At 41.5% G+C, this 17,335-nt stretch overlaps 2 protein-coding genes across 2 annotated transcripts; both read right to left on the bottom strand.

Annotated features, from left to right (window-relative positions):
* Window positions 1–4,726: 4,726 nt before the first annotated feature.
* Window positions 4,727–9,327, bottom strand: LOC111839736 (IgGFc-binding protein-like). Its single transcript, XM_023803956.2, has 9 exons — window positions 9,091–9,327; window positions 8,231–8,795; window positions 7,780–8,045; window positions 7,354–7,695; window positions 6,585–7,152; window positions 6,159–6,358; window positions 5,621–5,998; window positions 5,217–5,476; window positions 4,727–4,876 (listed from the first exon to the last, which is right to left on the bottom strand). The coding sequence occupies exons 1-9, from the start codon at window positions 9,325–9,327 to the stop codon at window positions 4,867–4,869; spliced, it is 2,826 nt and encodes a 941-aa protein (XP_023659724.2). The 3' UTR covers window positions 4,727–4,866.
* A 593-nt stretch (window positions 9,328–9,920) lies between these two features.
* On the bottom strand, window positions 9,921–13,347 carry LOC111839735 (alpha-tectorin-like). Its single transcript, XM_023803955.2, has 4 exons — window positions 13,215–13,347; window positions 12,134–12,184; window positions 10,775–11,061; window positions 9,921–10,514 (listed from the first exon to the last, which is right to left on the bottom strand). Exons 1-4 carry the CDS (start codon window positions 13,225–13,227, stop codon window positions 9,921–9,923), a joined length of 945 nt encoding a protein of 314 aa, XP_023659723.2. The 5' UTR covers window positions 13,228–13,347.
* Between the last annotated feature and the right edge of the window lie 3,988 nt (window positions 13,348–17,335).

The following is a 17,335-nucleotide window of genomic DNA, read 5'->3' as shown; positions in this document are numbered from 1 at the left end:
TGAAGTGCAGATACAGCACACAATCACAAAAACCTGCGGTCCTGAAGTGCAGACACAGCACACAATCACAAAAACCTGCGGTCCTGAAGTGCAGACACAGCACACAATCACAAAAACCTGTGGTCCTGAAGTGCAGATACAGCACACAATCACAAAAACCTGCGGTCCTGAAGTGCAGACACAGCACACAATCACAAAAACCTGTGGTCCTGAAGTGCAGATACAGCACACAATCACAAAAACCTGCGGTCCTGAAGTGCAGACACAGCACACAATCACAAAAACCTCTGGCCCTGAAGTGCAGATACAGAAAAATTATCACAAAAACCTGTGGTCCCAAGGTGAAAGTGTAACAAACAAACTACAGTAAGTGCAAAATTAAAAACATCTCTGGCATCTCCATGCCAATGGCGTGGCGTGAAGGGCCGGGGAAACAGCTGGCTCATCCTGGATTCAGTGACACCTTGTTATTCTTTTAGCTACCATTTGCAGAACTACATTTGAGGATCACGAGTGATTATTTTTTTTAGGGAATAACATAATTACATATCCACTTCAGCATGAACACCTAGAGTTGCATAATTTTTAAATGAAATTTTTGTTTATGCTATTAGATTTTTTGCTTGTTTGTACTGTATCTGAAAGCACATTTTATGATTGCAGCATGAATTAATATAAATTGATTTAATGTTACAGTTTTTCATGATTGCTTTGACCTGCTGAAAGAAACTGGGATCCACTATGTCTTCATCATCACCATCTCAGCAGACCTGAAGTCATGTCCTGCGAATGTGTTAACACTTTTTCGTTGGATTCACACATTTTTTACACCCATTTTCAAAACAGTTAACACGGATGTCATTCAAGCTGCCCAAACGCCATTGTTTTAACTATGGTGACCAAACAGAAACCATCTATACCCAACTATTAGAACCTACCTAGATCAGTATGAAATCACTACAGCACCTGTTTGACACTCCTTCACACAAATCTGCAATCAGCAATCAGTCTGTACACCTATAAATCAAGGCGTATATCAAGGTTTTTCACTGGGTGCAAGAGAGGATATTGAATGTGATGTGGATGAAGCCATGTGGCCCCATCGTCAAGACAGAAGAGACTGAGTATCAATAGTGGCTATTTCTTATACTGTAATAGATTTTTATACTTTATTGTAATAGATTTTATTTTACAGTTTTTCTCATTTGCTAAGACACGCTCAGTGAAACTGGGATTCACTTGATCTTCATCATCACATTCTTAGCACAGGAGAAGTCTTCTCTTTCAAATGCCTTAACACTTTTTCATTTGTTTCACACATTTTTCACACCCTTTGTCAAAACAGTCACCACAGATCTCATTGAAAGATCCCAAACTCCATTGGATTCACTGTGTTGAACAAAAGGAAAACATCTATTAAAAGCTGATAGAAAGTACTTGCATAATTATGAATATCCAATGTACCTGTGTGAAACTTGTTTGCACAACTCTTCAATCAGCAATCAGTCTGTGCACCTATAAATCAAGGTGTATATCAAGGTTTTTCACTGGGTGCAAGAGAGGATATTGAATGTGATGTGGATGAAGCCAGGTGGCCCCATCGTCAAGGCAGAAGAGACTGAGTATCAATAGTGGCTATTTCTTTTTATTTATACTTTATTGTAATAGATTTTATTTTTATTTTCTTAGCATCTGATAGATGTTATTTTGGTTTACATGTATTTTCTGTAATATTTACAGTATTTCAGGTTTTGGCCACAGTTTGAAAACAAAGAATGTCATGGAATCAATAAAATTTGCATCAAAGCATTTCTGATTCTGGATCCAGTTCTTTGCAAGAACACAGCCTACTGTATGTAGAAAGATAACAGATGGCACTGGCATGACAGCTATGTAATAGGCTACAATGACAAGCAATGGTACACTGAGCGTTGTATTTTGAATTTTGTTGTCCATTGTGTAATGATTGATTGGAAGAGCTCATACACTTATTTGCAAGTTGTGGTGTTTGAAGGCAAACTTTGCTTTTGTTTCATATTTTAAATGTTTTGGCACGGTTAGAGCCTTTTGCAAACAAAACGTGCCACTTTGACCATGAGTGCCACTGTTTAGGCCTGTGTAACTCATTTGAAAATGTGGAGTTTGAGTTGATTGCAGCATCAAAGCAATAGAGAGAAACTGTAACCTTTATCAGCCGGTGCCATTTAAAATACCACGACTTTCAATGTCTAACTATATATTCACTGTTCCTTTTACAGTGTCTTTGGGGTCATTGTCATGGCCCGCTTGGCTCTGCACTGTAGAGCTCTATTTTGTAAAGAGCTTGTGAAATTGTTGATATTATGTAATATTATTGTTTGACAAAAATGTTTGCAGCCTCGATCAGGCAGATGTTGGATTCTATATGGCCGAACTGATTAGGCTCTTATATTTTCTCTCTCATCCAGTTTGGTGGAGCAAATTCATTTGGCAGGATCTTGATGAAGCCAACTGACATGCACTTCTTGTAGTGACTATAGCGAAAACAGTAAACAAAACCCAGCTTCCGTATCCATTATCCAAACAACAGCATACCACATAAGCTCGCAAAACAAAAATGGCAGTCACTCCCCATGCACGCGACACACACACAGAGCATACAAAGAGATCAAAGCATCAAAGTCTGACGTTAACCAAACGTTAGATCGAAACCAAATAGCAATTAAACCGAAGCAAATGTACAGACAAGGGCAAAGCGAAAATCAGAAATCCCAATAAACCAAACAAATCATACACAGTAATATCCATCAAAGAAAAGCAAACCAACAACAATGATCGATAAGTGAGCAGAGCTCCCGAGATGTCTTGGGGTGGACTTCTCACTTCGGAAGACGGAAGTGACGAATTCAGCATACAGAGAGTTGTGGGCGGAGTCTGCACGTGGAGGCGGAGCGAACGTCGAATGGAGAGCGAGCTAGAGGACGAGGCTGTGGGCGGAGTCTGCACGTGGAGGCGGAGCGAACGTCGAATGGAGAGCGAGCTAAAGGACGAGGCTGTGGGCGGAGTCTGCACGTGGAGGCGGAGCGAACGTCGAATGAAGAGCGAGCTAGAGGACGAGGCTGTGGGCGGAGTCTGCACGTGGAGGCGGAGCGAACGTCGAATGGAGAGCGAGCTAGAGGACGAGGCTGTGGGTGGAGTCTGCACGTGGAGGTGGAGCGAACGTCGAATGGAGAGCGAGCTAGAGGACGAGGCTGTGGGTGGAGTCTGCACGTGGAGGCGGAGCGAACTTCGAATGGAGAGCGAGCTAGAGGACAAGGCTGTGGGCGGAGATGAATTTACAGCGGCGCGTAAAACTGCACAAAATCCATGGCTTCAAAAAGGAAGCGTAGTGTCATGTCCCTCCAAAAGAGAGAAGGGTCCAGCTGCAGACTCCTGTAGAGTGGAGCTCCACCGGAAATACGTCACCTCCACAGGAAACACGTGGCCTCAACTCTGTGTCACAGCGAATAAACCCTAACCTTAACCTTAACCTTAACCCTAACCCTAAACCTAACCAGAGCTCCACTTTACATCCTTAAAGATCACGTGTTTCCTGTGGAGGTGATGTATTTCCGGTGGAGCTCCACTCTACAGGCGTCTGCAGCTAGACCCTCTTGCCAAAAGAAGCTCGATATCATTACAGAGATACGAAAAGGAAAATCAGAGTTGTTGCAGACCATTTTGGAGTGGCTAAGTCTACGGTAGGTGATATTTGGAAGAATAAAGAAAAAATCATCCGTCTCACTTGATGCTGGTTAAAAACTGGATGACCGCTGCAAGAATAAAACGGGATGATTCGCTAGCTCAGGCTGAAATAACATCCTATTATAAGCCTTGCACCTCATAAATATCATGCAGTTTGTATGTGTACACGTGTACATGTACGTTGTATACTGTAATGTATTTCTAAGTGACGGGCATCTCTTACTTACGGACACCCCTCGGTCCCACTCTGCCCGGATACGGGAGGTTTGACTGTACTGTCTTTGACGGTGACAGGGATATTTGAAGGGTTGAATCACATGTCCATTTAAAAATATTCTAAATCTATCTGAAAAACGATGTTGTTTAAAAAGGAGGCTTAAAGGAGCATCTGCCATGTCTCACGTAATTTAATTTGAAAGCCATTTAGTTGTAACTGAGCTTGTCGATTGCTACCCCAATTACATCTCAATGTGTTGCTGCATGTATAGCTAAAGGTATTATCTGTCAATGGCAGACAGTAAAGGCGACAACGATATTTTAATATAAATGTTATGCATAATTCATCCTTATGTAAAGAGGCCTGTAATCACTGTTCTCACTGACGTCCAAGCGTAGCCCACACACATGCAAGTGCAGTGCAGTACAGTATAGGTATTCTAGCTGCATACTGCATGTCCTCTTGCAGACTAGCTTTACTTGCAGTTTTATTGTATCAACAATAATATGAAATGAGGGACTGGCATATTGTCCATCCAGCTAAACAGTTTTTTTCATAACGGCTCAGATATATTTACTGTGAAATGTTTCTGTGACTAATACAATGTTTGTGAAAGGTTAGACGTAACCCAATGCAATGACACAGATGAAGCGAATGACCAAGAGCCTGTTTGGATCTATGTCTATTTATTTACAAATGATCTCCTGTAAAATGAAACATCTGCAATTCAGCTTTATTGAAACAGCTTTATTTTCTTAATTTGAAATTTTATAATCTTATTTTGAAACACAAGTTTTAAAAGAAAAGAAGGTTGGAGTAAAATAGGATTGAATATTGATCCTGTTGTAAAAGTTTATTCAGCCTTGTGAAATGCAATTTGTTGAAATCATCTGCTCTATATGAAGTTTTCCTGCAATTCTGGGGTTTTACACCAAGCTGAAAGAGAGGGAAGATTTTTCTTAGTGTCAGCATAGTTTTTCTTTCTTTGCTGTGACTTAAATTATTGTGACATTGCTAGACGAGACCAATCACATATTTATCTATTCATCCATCCATTGGGATTTAATAACTGCTTATCCAGTACAAAATCATAGTGAGTTGCATATTTATGTGTATCACACATTTTTGATTTTGCTGCTTATAAGTAGCTCATAATATCAATAAAATTAAACTAAGCTGTTAATGTTAATTGGACAGAAGAACAATGAACAAAATCTTCCATTGTTATTGACCTGAAATGATTGAATAGCAGATAAAATATAGACTCATGGCTCACCATGTGGGAAAGTCAGGTGCCCTCCAGGAATCCAGGTCAGTCTGAATGCCACCAGACTTTCTGATGGTGCTATTAACTTTCCCACAAGCACCGCACACCTTGTCAGACAGCTCATCGCTGACAGTGACGCCGAGATCCAGGGACAGACTGTAGGACACAATCAGGCCCGACTTGTTTTTCATGATGACTGTTTGGTCAGAGACTGTAACTGAAATCTCATTTTTCAGGACGGCAGGCAGAGACAACGGCCTTCCATTCAACTGGTGACCAAAAAGAAGAAGAAATTGTATAAATATGGGAAGATTCATTGGTTATATCCTATCATGGAGGATTTAATTAATCCCTGAATGCAGCAGATTCAAGAAAACAGGAAGCCAGAGGAAGACCCTTTACGTGCAGCTTACCCAGACGTCATGATGATTGTTAATGGTAATGAGCATATCCTCAAAGAATGTGTGAACGGCAACAACGCTGGCGTCACCAGCCTGACCGCACATCTGCACGTCTGCAACCACGCGGAACCATTCAGTCAACACGGTCTGGTCACATAACTCCAGAATGTTGTAGGACCCCTTGATGGTGATGTCCCCACTAATTCCATTGAAGAGTGTAAAATCGCCACCGGACTTCAACAGACACTGGTTCTTGTAGCAGCCTCGTTTGCCATTCCGGATCTGGCACGTTTCATCTGCTTTGCACTCTGCTAACTTGCACACGACTGCTCCAGATGCCTGGCATGTGCAGGTCTTTCGACAGTCCTCTGATATTACAGATTCCCCAATCTAGAATAAAAATAGACGAAAGCACTTTGCCATGCAATACAGTTACAGGGTAACGACTTTACTATTTGTATTAGGTATTAATCTTTTGTCTCTCCGTTAGAGCTGCAGGAGAGAGCTCAGCAAAGGACTTCACTCAGACACTTAATGCTTTTCTCATTACCTTGTAAGTGAGCCCATCTGCATAACAACTGCACTGGTCCAAAGTGACACAACCAGTTCCATTGAAGAAGTATCCAGAGTTGCATGCACATCCCTCATTACAGCTGGCTGTGCATTTTATCATGTGAGAAAGGCCAGGACAAGGACTGGAGCAGGTGCCTTGACAGACCTCATAGTGGGTGTTGGCAGGGCAAGGTAACGCTGGACGAGAAAGACAAAGTTTTCAGATAATAGCCCTGATGTTATTTTAGCAAGTTCAAACAAAAGACAAGTCTTTTCTAGAGTTGTATTCAGAATTTAATGCAAAAGGTTATTTTCCTTAGCAAACAAATGGCAGTATCTTTTTTTCAATGTGACTTTCTTTAATATACTTGTAACAGAAAACGTATTACAGTAAATTAAATTCAAGAATCCCCCAAATACTTACGACAGAATGTTGGTGTCCTCCAGTTTTTGATTTCTATTCCAATGTTCTGACAGTCAGCCACATAGGCAGCGATGCTGTGGCAGAGCATTTTGTTGTCACCATCTGACATGCAGGTATCATAGACACAGTCTCTGAAGTAGGAGTTGGGGTCAATAATTTTTTGGCAGTAGGAAAAGGGGCCTTCGGGATTTATGAGGATTTCACATTCCCCTTGGAAGCGAGCCTTCTTCTTTTCGTCACAGTTTGGGCATATGTCCCCACTGCAGCCATCATCACAAACCACTCCAGACACACTCACTTTCCACGCTAACCCAAAGGTTAACAGGTCTTTGGTGGTTTTGCCATCAGGCAGCTGGAAGTCGTCGTTTGCGTTATAATTGAAATTGCCGCAGAGACCACAGGTCTTTCCCTCATAATTAGATGGAACAGTGATGATAACGTGATACACAAGGTCGTACTTGATGGTGAGTCCAAAGTCTGTTTTGATCACATAAAAATTACCTTCCTGATAAACCTGTATTTGGCCATCATTTATGTTCACTGGAAGGTTGGTAATAAGACCATTTATCTAAGGACAAAGAGGTCAGATTAGTCAAGATGGCTGTTTTTTCCCAGTCTGATAGTCATTATATGGCTGTACAATAGCTGCAGTATTAGGTTTTATTAATTTTACATATTGAATTAATTTTTACATAATTACCCAAATAAATGTATGATTATTCAGATATTAGTGCGATAGTCAAGAGCATGGTAATTTTCTGTCACTAACCATAATGAATCCAATTTGGTTCCTCCGCAGAATCAGAGTGTTTCCATAGACCTCTAGAGCCACAAGCTTGGCGACTGAAACCTTTTGGCTGGATTGAGGATACCATCTCTCATTCTCCACCACAACTGTGAAGGGAGTCAGGTGGGATCCTTCTATGTGGCAGGCTTTGGCAGCCACGTAGGTGCATGTGCCTTGGAAATCGTAGGTGGTGTTGTCAAATGTATTGTAGTGAGGGTCTCCATAAATGGAGCAGATGCCATTTCCGAAGGGGTAGCAACCTCTAACGCCGTTTCTTATCTCACACTTTTCATGGGCAGCACAGGAGAGTTTCGAACACAGCACCTGAGAAGCAGATATCAGGTTTAGAAGACCTCAGAAGAGTTCAAGTGGCTAAATGATTAAATGCCAGAACTTATGCTCCCTTACACGTCCATCATCTGTGCATTTACACTCCACATCGCATGTTGCATTGGGGCTGAATGTTTGCCCCAGATGGTAATACATGCCATTGAACATACAGCCACACTTGTTAAAGGGGACACACTTGTTTCCACTCAGGATGAAGCCTTTGTCACAGACACATGATTCTTGACATGAAGTGTCACAGCCAACAGGAGGGGACAAGTTTCCACAGGTAGCTGGACAGCCACTGGCACAAAGGCTGTACTGACTGTTGGCAGGACATTGTTTATCTGGAAGCAAAACACATAGACTGTTTTATGTAATGGATGCAAGGTTCACAAATGATCCATAGATCAAATCATGCTTCATAATTTAAACCCCCAGTGGAGTAATTTCTTGCATATGCAGGCCACTCAAAGACTACAGCTGAGGATGATTTCTGCGTGCAAAACTATGAAAACTGGCTGACACTCACCACAGAAACTTCTAGATCGCCATTCAGACACTTGGACTCCATTCTTCTGACACAAGGCAACATAAGCAGCCAGGACTGAGCACTGTGCTCTGCCTTCACCCTTGTTGAGGCAGACATCATTCATGCAGCTCTGATAGAATTCAGTTGGGTCTACCTTGGAGAAACAGCTACTGAGTGGCCCATGGTCATCTTTCAGGAGGCCACAGTAACGGTCGCTCTCATACCAGATCTTCTGGAAAAAACTACAGCTAGGACAGGGACCGTTGCAGCCTTGGACACAGCCAGGGGTTTCTGCCACACGCCAGCTCTGACCCATCTCCTGCCCAGTTGTCGCAATCTTTCCATCACTCATCTGCATATCATCCTTGGGGTTGCTGTTGTAGTTCCCACACATCCCGCACATTGCACCCTCATAGGTCTTAGGAACAGTGACGGCAGCCAAACTGCTCCAGTCATATGATATTATTACTCCAAAGTCAGTTTGGATCGTAGCAGAGAAGCCGCTTATGTATATCAACACCTTGTCAAGCAGTATTACAGGAAGGAAGGAGAGCTCGCCATTTATCTGAAATGCAATTGGGAATGACACAAAATTAACATTTAAAAATGATAATTCAGCACGGGACACTATCTTGCTTACTTTTAAAATTCATACGTTTTATTAACAATTGTCAATAATTTCTATGCAGATGCTACGGGTCATCTGTATAGAGAAAAAAACTGGGAATGTATTAAGTCATAAAAGAATCATACCATGCTGATTTATTTATATCTCATTTGATGTTTTTTTATAAATTAAGAAAACAAATTAGTCTTAATTGAATGGTTACGTTTAAGTAGTTTTAATTAAATGCACTCACCGTCACCAGACCTGGGTACTCGCTGCTGATAATGATGGTTTGGCCGTACACTTTAACTTCTATCAATTTGATATTGGTGCCAAACAAGTTGCCATTGACGTCATTCTGCACCAGGACATCAAAGGGCTCCAGATTGACACTTTTGGAGCAAACACTGGCCATCTGATACACACAGCTGCCCCGGAAGTTGTATTGCTCCCCATCAAAGGTAATGTAGTTGGGGTCACCATAAGTCATGCAAGTAGCATAAGAACTTGGATAGCAGTCTCTGATTCCATTAACAACCTGACACTGTTCCCCATTCTGGCAGCTGGTTTCCTTACATGTGATATTTCCACCAGCATTGCAAGTGCATTGGTTGTTGCAGCTGCCATCTCCCCAGAAGGTGGTTCCTGCTTGTACGTAGCGATCCTTATACCAGCAGCCACACTCGGAGGGAAGCACACACTTGTTCCCACTCCGTACATAACCTGCATTGCAAGCACAGGTCTCCACACAGTCACCCTTGCACAAGGAGGACAAACTGGGTTCTCCACATGTAGCAGGGCAGGGGTTTCCACACAGCTCGTAGTGACTGTTCTCCGGGCACTTGGGCTCAGCTGAGAAGAACAAACACAAAACAAAAGGAACATACTCAGCCTCTCTTACTTTACAATGATCGGATTGTAGATGAATTGGAGAGGAATCATTTCAGATCCTGAGAATAAAAAAGATTTCCATGGCAACAGAATACTGCCTGATACTAGTTGAGTGCTTTATGCAGCTGTGTACTCCTACTTCAGAGACCTGTATACTGTATGCCCCTGTATTATATACATACATTTTACAGGTTACTTACGGCAGCCAGCCAGTCCCCTCCAGTTGAAAACCTTGATTCCAGCTCGCTGGCAGGTGTCGGTGTACACCTGCAGGGTGCTGCACAGGTACTTCTTCACTCCCTTGCCCATGCAGAAGTCATAAAGACACATCTCTTTGTAGAACTTGGGCTCAATGATGGCTTTGCAGCTTCTGAAGGGCCCATCCATGATCTTTGTAAGAACTTCACAGAAGACCTCTGCCTCCCATTTTTTGATCCCGCTGCTCTTGCAGTTCTCACACTGAGCTGAGCACTCATCTTGGCAGGAAGCATCACCTGCTCCCCCTGGAACCTTCCAGCTCTTGCCCAGAGCCACTATGCTGCCAGCTTCAGTGCCACTTGGAGTGGTGAGGTCATCATCTTGGTTGCCGTTGAAGTCCCCACAAAGACCGCACACTTTGCCGGCATAGCTGTCATTCACAGTAATCAAGATGTACTCCTCCCAGTCATACTGAACCGTCAAGCCAAAGTCTGCCTCTAGGATTACAGACATACCACTCTGGTACATGTTGGCCCTGCTGGTGCCCTTCTCCAAACTGACTGGGAGACTCCAGATCTCGTCATCAATCTACAAAAATTAATCACTGTGTAAATAACGCATCTGTCAATTTGTATAATAAGAGGTAAGATATATATATATATATAACTATTAAATGTGTTATTTCTCTGCATTCAGATTAAGATCTAACATTCAGATTAATAGTACCTTTTATGGCTTAAAGCCAAAACTCATCAGAATATCACTGCACACATAAAAAGGAAATCATACTGACAAAATCATATTTTGTGACACATTTTAGAATCATAGTATAAATCATGTTTGCTTACCCTGACAAGCCCAAACTCTCCGCTTACAATGGATATGACATCATCATAGATTTTGATGGTGACAGCACCCACTGAGGTGACCTGCAGCCCAAAACGGTTTTCATTCTTGGTCTCCACTTGAAAGCTGGGGTGGTCATCATCAACATGGCAGTTCTTGGCCATAATGTAGGTGCAGTTCCCCATGAAGTTGAAGTATTGTCCATCGAAGGTACGATAGTGTGGGTCACCCATAGCCCAACAGGCACCAGCTTTCGACACGGGTTCGACGCGTCTCGCAGAGCAGAACCCTACGAACATGAAAGACGGGTTGGAACGGATTTACACTAGCGCTGTCACATTTGCTCGATTGAACTTGATTATTTAAAAACGCGATTAAAATTTTCCTTCTAGATTACTCTTCAACATGGCCGAAGGATGGCGGCGCACAGGGTTTGAGGATCCAAATTAAGGAAACATCATTTGCGTGGAAGCACTTCACATTAAAAGTAGATGAAAATGCAATGGCCTGTCAGATATTAACACTGCGCGTCGTACCGGCCTGTCAGGGTGGCACAGCGCCGCTGTGTGTGTGTGTGGAGTTTGCTTGTTCGCTCTGTGTGTGTGTTGATTTTCGGCAGGTCCCCCGGTTTCCCTCCACTGTCCAAAAACTTGCAGCTTAATATTATATTATATTATATTATATTACATTATATTATATTAAACGATTACTCCTCAGGTGAATCATCAGATTAATCTGTATTTTCCTCGTTTATTAATATAATCGATATTGACAGCCCTAATTTGCTCCTCTTTTGGATGCCCTGGTCTATTCAGCAGCTTTTCATGGATATTAGTTATTTAATAATACACAACTATTTAATAATGATTGTTTTTCTATTTAAACCTGATTGAAGTCAACAATTATTTGATTGAATCAAGGGTAATTAGATTATTTTTAAGCCACGTTATCATGAAATAAATTTCGGACGTCTGATTAATTCCCAATTTACTGGGTACATTGCTATCATTTAGATTTTACACTTATGCTACCCAGACACATCTACACAAACGTTAAAGAAATACGAAAGTCTTCTCGTGGATGTAAATGTTGTGTACTGACTAAGAAGCACAGCATGGGAGTTTTGGGGATGACTAAGCTACTGTTAAGCACTTGTGTTTTTCTGTGATATTGATTTGTTTTGCTACGTCGTTGAATTGCTGGTGTGCTGCATTTGCTGGGCGCCTCTTTCACATTCAGGTTACTGTGACTGGTTATAAGATAATTGTGAAAACAGCAGTGATGTCTGTACATTTGATGTTAATAACCATAATACTAATAAATATGATTTTGATGAAAAGTCACTGTCCTTCAGTACTTACCACACAGCAGCAGCGCTGCACAGCATGAGAGCAGCCCTCTGATCCCCATGGCTGAAATCATACAGCATAGTCAGTCTTCCAGATTAACAAAAAATAGCCCCAGGTCACACTTATGTTTAGGGCATCATTTAGTACAACAACACAGAAGGTGCAGCTAATATGGACAGATGTAGAATAATGCAAAACCTTGCGTCAAAGAAAGACTACTTTCAGTCACTTAATTACATATACAGTAGCGAGCAAAAGTCTTAAGATGGCAAAATGGTGTTTAAATTTTCTTTCTGTTGGTGCAAAACTGATTTTATGCCTGTCAAATTTTCAAAGTCTGAAAGTTGCATATTTGTTGACTCAACCACTAGCATGTTATGTTCGGGTAATCCTATCTAACTTATCTTATTTAACTAATTAAGTGAGTTGGTTGTGAAAATTTTAAAAGATGTGGAATGGCTGGGGATACAAGATTATACAAGTGGATCTTAGTTATACAAGTATAACGTGTAGTGAAATGTACCCTGAACGTCCCTTAGACTGTGCAAATGAAATCAAAAATTGAATTAAGAATAAGTCAACAGTTAAAAATCTTACAATAAACTGAAAAGTTACAATAACTAAAAATGTATACATACATGTATAAATACAGAAGTACTAATATAGGCAATAAACTTCAGGTTAAAAACTGTACAAGTGCATATGATGACAGAACTTTGTATTTAAAGTGCAGGTGATATAAGTATAAATAATGTGTGACCCTGAGGAGAGATTTGGGGACTTCAGTGGTGCCCTTCCAGCCATCCAACATGATACCAGAAACTCTTTGAACATAAGAAATTCTTGTTCCTGCGAATTGTGTTTCTCTCATTTGCATATGCTGCATATGTTAATGTCAAATTATGGTATTTTTAACAAATGTATTATATCTACCTGCTTAAATAACTTTAAACAATTTCTTTGGTGGGTTAAGATTTCTGCAAATTACTCTATATGCTTCAGACTACTGATTTTCTTCACCTTCCTACAACTGATAAAAGAGCAAAAAAGTAAGGAACTTACTTAATGCGCAAAACAGTCAGAAGCCACTTACCTGAGTTGGCCATTTGGCATGATATGGGTCTGGACAGCCGGCCTTAAATTCTTCTGAGCTTCTAATCTTGGACCAATCAGCACAAAGTTGGCACGCTTTGCCCAGGGTGTGGGGTGGATCACGTGACCTACATGTGGTCCACCCCACAGCATGCTGATAAGCTGCACTCTGCTGTTTGGGGGTGGAGAGAAGATTTTCATTGTAATGACATCTGATTGATCCACCACTGTAATGTAACTTATGGTGCTCAGTCATAGCCATAATACTTCCTGTATAATTGTTATGTAGTTGCTTTCAATGGTCTGACTGAGCTACATAAATGTAAATGTAGAGGAGTGTTGCCTTTCCAGAGTAAAATTATATTACTGAGACTGAGACTTCCTAACCGTTTCTTCTTCCGACATTTTAAATCATGGGGTTGTTCTCAAAAAAATTATTTTTCATGTGACTGTGTTCAGTCTTTATTGATCTAGTGTATTGCTACCAGTCTTGAGAATTACAAATTATTTTAAGCACTAAAATATTCGTATTGGACCAATAAAAGTCTCTGAGAATCTAGTTTTTTTAAATATTAAATTTGAAATTTACCCCTGGATACTCTCTACAGATGGATGAAATGTTCTAAAACCGAAATAAACCAGAACCTGAATTCAATTGGTCACACAAGGGAGGTTCCACAAATCTGCACATGAGGCTACACAGAAAAGCCATTAAAACGAATCATAAGATATGCCAAGGTCATGTTCTATGATAAAACAGCTGTCAGCCAGTTGAGAATGTGCCTGGCAACTTGTGTTTCATATGGGCCAAAAACAGGTGTGGTGCTTCCACCATTAGATCTTCCATTAATTTCACATATCTTTGTTTAAGGTAGGTGATCGCTAATTTGTCGAAGACTTTAAGTAGACGTGGGTGGAAGGAAAACACACTTACATAACCTTGTGCTAGCACCCACAAGGTTGAAAATGTGACATTTTTCAAACTCAAACTGCTTTTCCACGTTGCTATGGGAGCGACCAGGTGTTATTCTGGGTAAGTACTGGCTCAGCATTTACCACAGGCTTCCTTGTCCTTAAGTGAACTATGGAGGGGAAACAGTGGATTGATCAAAATAGCAATTAAAATGGAAATAAGTAAATGCATGGACTACAATCTACATTTCGGTTTTCCTCAATGTAAGTAAAATTTCCCATAGTAAATCAAATTACACTGGTAATAAATATTACTAGATCTACAAGCATCCATCTTTTATATGATTTGATTTATTCCTGCACATAAGGAAGGGTCACAGAGAGCCCACTGAGCACTGGTGACAGGGCGCCGCATGCTGACCCATCACACGCACAGTCAAAATGCAGGGTGACAGAGAGCACAGGAAGCACAGGCGACAGGGCGCCGCACGCTAACCCATCACACACAGAGTCAAAATGCAGGGTCACAGGAAGCACAGGCAACAGGGCTCCGCACGCTGACCCATCACACACAGAGTCAAAATGCAGGGTGACAGAGAGCACAGGAAGCACAGGCGACAGGGCGCCGCACGCTGACCCATCACACACAGAGTCAAAATGCAGGGTGACAGAGAGCACAGAAAGCACAGGCGACAGGGCGCCGCACGCTGACCCATCACACACAGAGTCAAAATGCAGGGTGACAGAGAGCACAGAAAGCACAGGCGACAGGGCGCCGCACGCTAACCCATCACACACAGAGTCAAAATGCAGGGTGACAGAGAGCACAGAAAGCACAGGCGACAGGGCGCCGCACGCTGACCCATCACACACAGAGTCAAAATGCAGGGTGACAGAGAGCACAGGAAGCACAGGCGACAGGGCGCCGCACGCTGACCCATCACACACAGAGTCAAAATGCAGGGTGACAGAGAGCACAGGAAGCACAGGCGACAGGGCGCCGCACGCTGACCCATCACACACAGTGTCAAAATGCAGGGTGACAGAGAGCACAGGAAGCACAGGCGACAGGGCGCCGCACGCTGACCCATCACACACAGAGTCAAAATGCAGGGTGACAGAGAGCACAGGAAGCACAGGCGACAGGGCGCCGCACGCTGACCCATCACACACAGAGTCAAAATGCAGGGTGACAGAGAGCACAGAAAGCACAGGCGACAGGGCGCCGCACGCTGACCCATCACACACAGAGTCATACACTCTGCAGAATTTCAGTCACCAGACAGCCTGCTTGAAAAAACCTGTCGAGGTACTAAGTGAACTAGTCCCACACACACAACCTCAGGGTGGAGTATTGTAAGATATGCTCAAATATTATTCAGTGGATTTTACACGAACATACATTTCAGGTAGATCATCTTTGCTCATATAAAATGTGATTACATTTAGCTAATGTCACATTATGCAATAATTGCTAGCATTTTATCTAGGGTGGAGTTATCCATCCATGCTTAAAAGCTTCAAAATGTTTTCTATTCCCTTGATAAAATATTATAGTTTCCAATAATTCCATTGTCTCTCACCAGTTAACTCTAGCCTAACCAAGCTAAAAAAAAAAATAAATCGCAGAAATAGTGAAGTAGTTATTAGAGGCACAATGTCACAGTAGGCCTGCGTTCAATTTTAGGGCTACTATTATTGCTAATTTGCATAAACAATATATACAGTAAACTGGTTAAATTTGCAGACAACACCAAGGAGGGTGGTGTAGCAGGTACTAAATTAGCACCACAGAGGCTACAGCAGGATCTTACTTTAATTAGCGACTGGGCTGATACCTGGCAGATGAAATTTAACGTAGATAAATGTAAGGTAATCCATGCAGGGAGCAGAAATATAAAGTACAGATATTTTATGGGTTCCACTGAAATAAAGGTAGCTAATTATGAGAAAGACCTTGGTGTGTATGTTGATGCTTCCATGTCCCACTCTCGCCAGTGTGGGGAAGCAATTAAAAAGGCCAGTAGGGTGTTGGGTTACATCTCAAGGTGTGTGGAGTTTAAGTCAAGGGAGGTGATGCTAAGATTATACAATTCCTTGGTAAGACTCCACCTAGAATATTGTGTGCAGGTTTAGTCACTTTACCTTAAAAAGGACATTGCTGCCTTAGAAAGGGTTCAACATAGGACTACAAGAATGATTCCTGGAATGTCTTATGAGGAGAGGTTAGCTGAACTTAGCAAAGGAGGTTAGCCTTGAGCAAAGGAGACTAAGGGGGGACATGATCCAGGTATATAAGATTCTAACAGGTCTAGCTGGATGCTGTTCAGCCAAATGGCTTCTTTACACAGCATGTGGTTAATATGGAATAGTCTTCCTGTTAGTGTAATGCAAGCTACAACCTTGGGTTTCTTTAAATCAGAGCTAGATAAGATTTTACCAACTTTGAGCTATTAATTGAGCTCTCCAAACGAGCTTGATGGGCCGAATGGCCTCTCGTTTGTAACTCTCTTATGCTCTTATAATATCACTCAAATCAGGAATGACTTCTCTTGAAACAACTGTCATGGTGTGATAATTTTATGTTATTTTTTTATTGTTGTTTAGCACTTGTGTAGCTGTTTTACTTTTCAGTGGGTTGTTTGTTCTGGGATATTATTCATTTATTTTTTGTTAATTTAGACAGGTGTAACTAGCTTTAGTGTACAACAATAGTAGTTAGGTGTATTCATGGTACATGCATAATTATAACTGATTGATGTACACTTAGTTCAACAGACAGTTAACAGATTTGTTTACCTTTCCACTATTTTGTTTCTTTCTTCTGGTTAATTTAAAATTAATAATTCGTTTCACATTCATTTTACATTCATTAGCATCACACTAGACAAGAACCTCTCCCAGCGTATAATATTTGTGAACTAGACATAAAGGTTTCATAACCTGGCCAAACCATATTTAACTCTGACGCCTGCATTATTAAGATGCTGCCTTGCTGCTCTCTTACACGCTTCATCGGGGCTTTCCTGTCCATCCTGCTATTTGACTCCCCTAAACATTAATGCACCATCTTAGTCCCCATCTAATTGGTACCATATTCTCTCAAGATCCAAACTGCATATAAAACAAAGCCCACAATCTAATGTTAAATGCATTGTTCCTTCTGTAGGTTCATTTATGATATAAATTTAGTATATTTTGTGTTTTGAT

The sequence above is a fragment of the Paramormyrops kingsleyae genome, chromosome 23, assembly GCF_048594095.1.
Source record: "Paramormyrops kingsleyae isolate MSU_618 chromosome 23, PKINGS_0.4, whole genome shotgun sequence".
NCBI lineage: Eukaryota > Metazoa > Chordata > Actinopteri > Osteoglossiformes > Mormyridae > Paramormyrops > Paramormyrops kingsleyae.
This window is presented reverse-complemented; position numbering and strand designations above follow the sequence as displayed.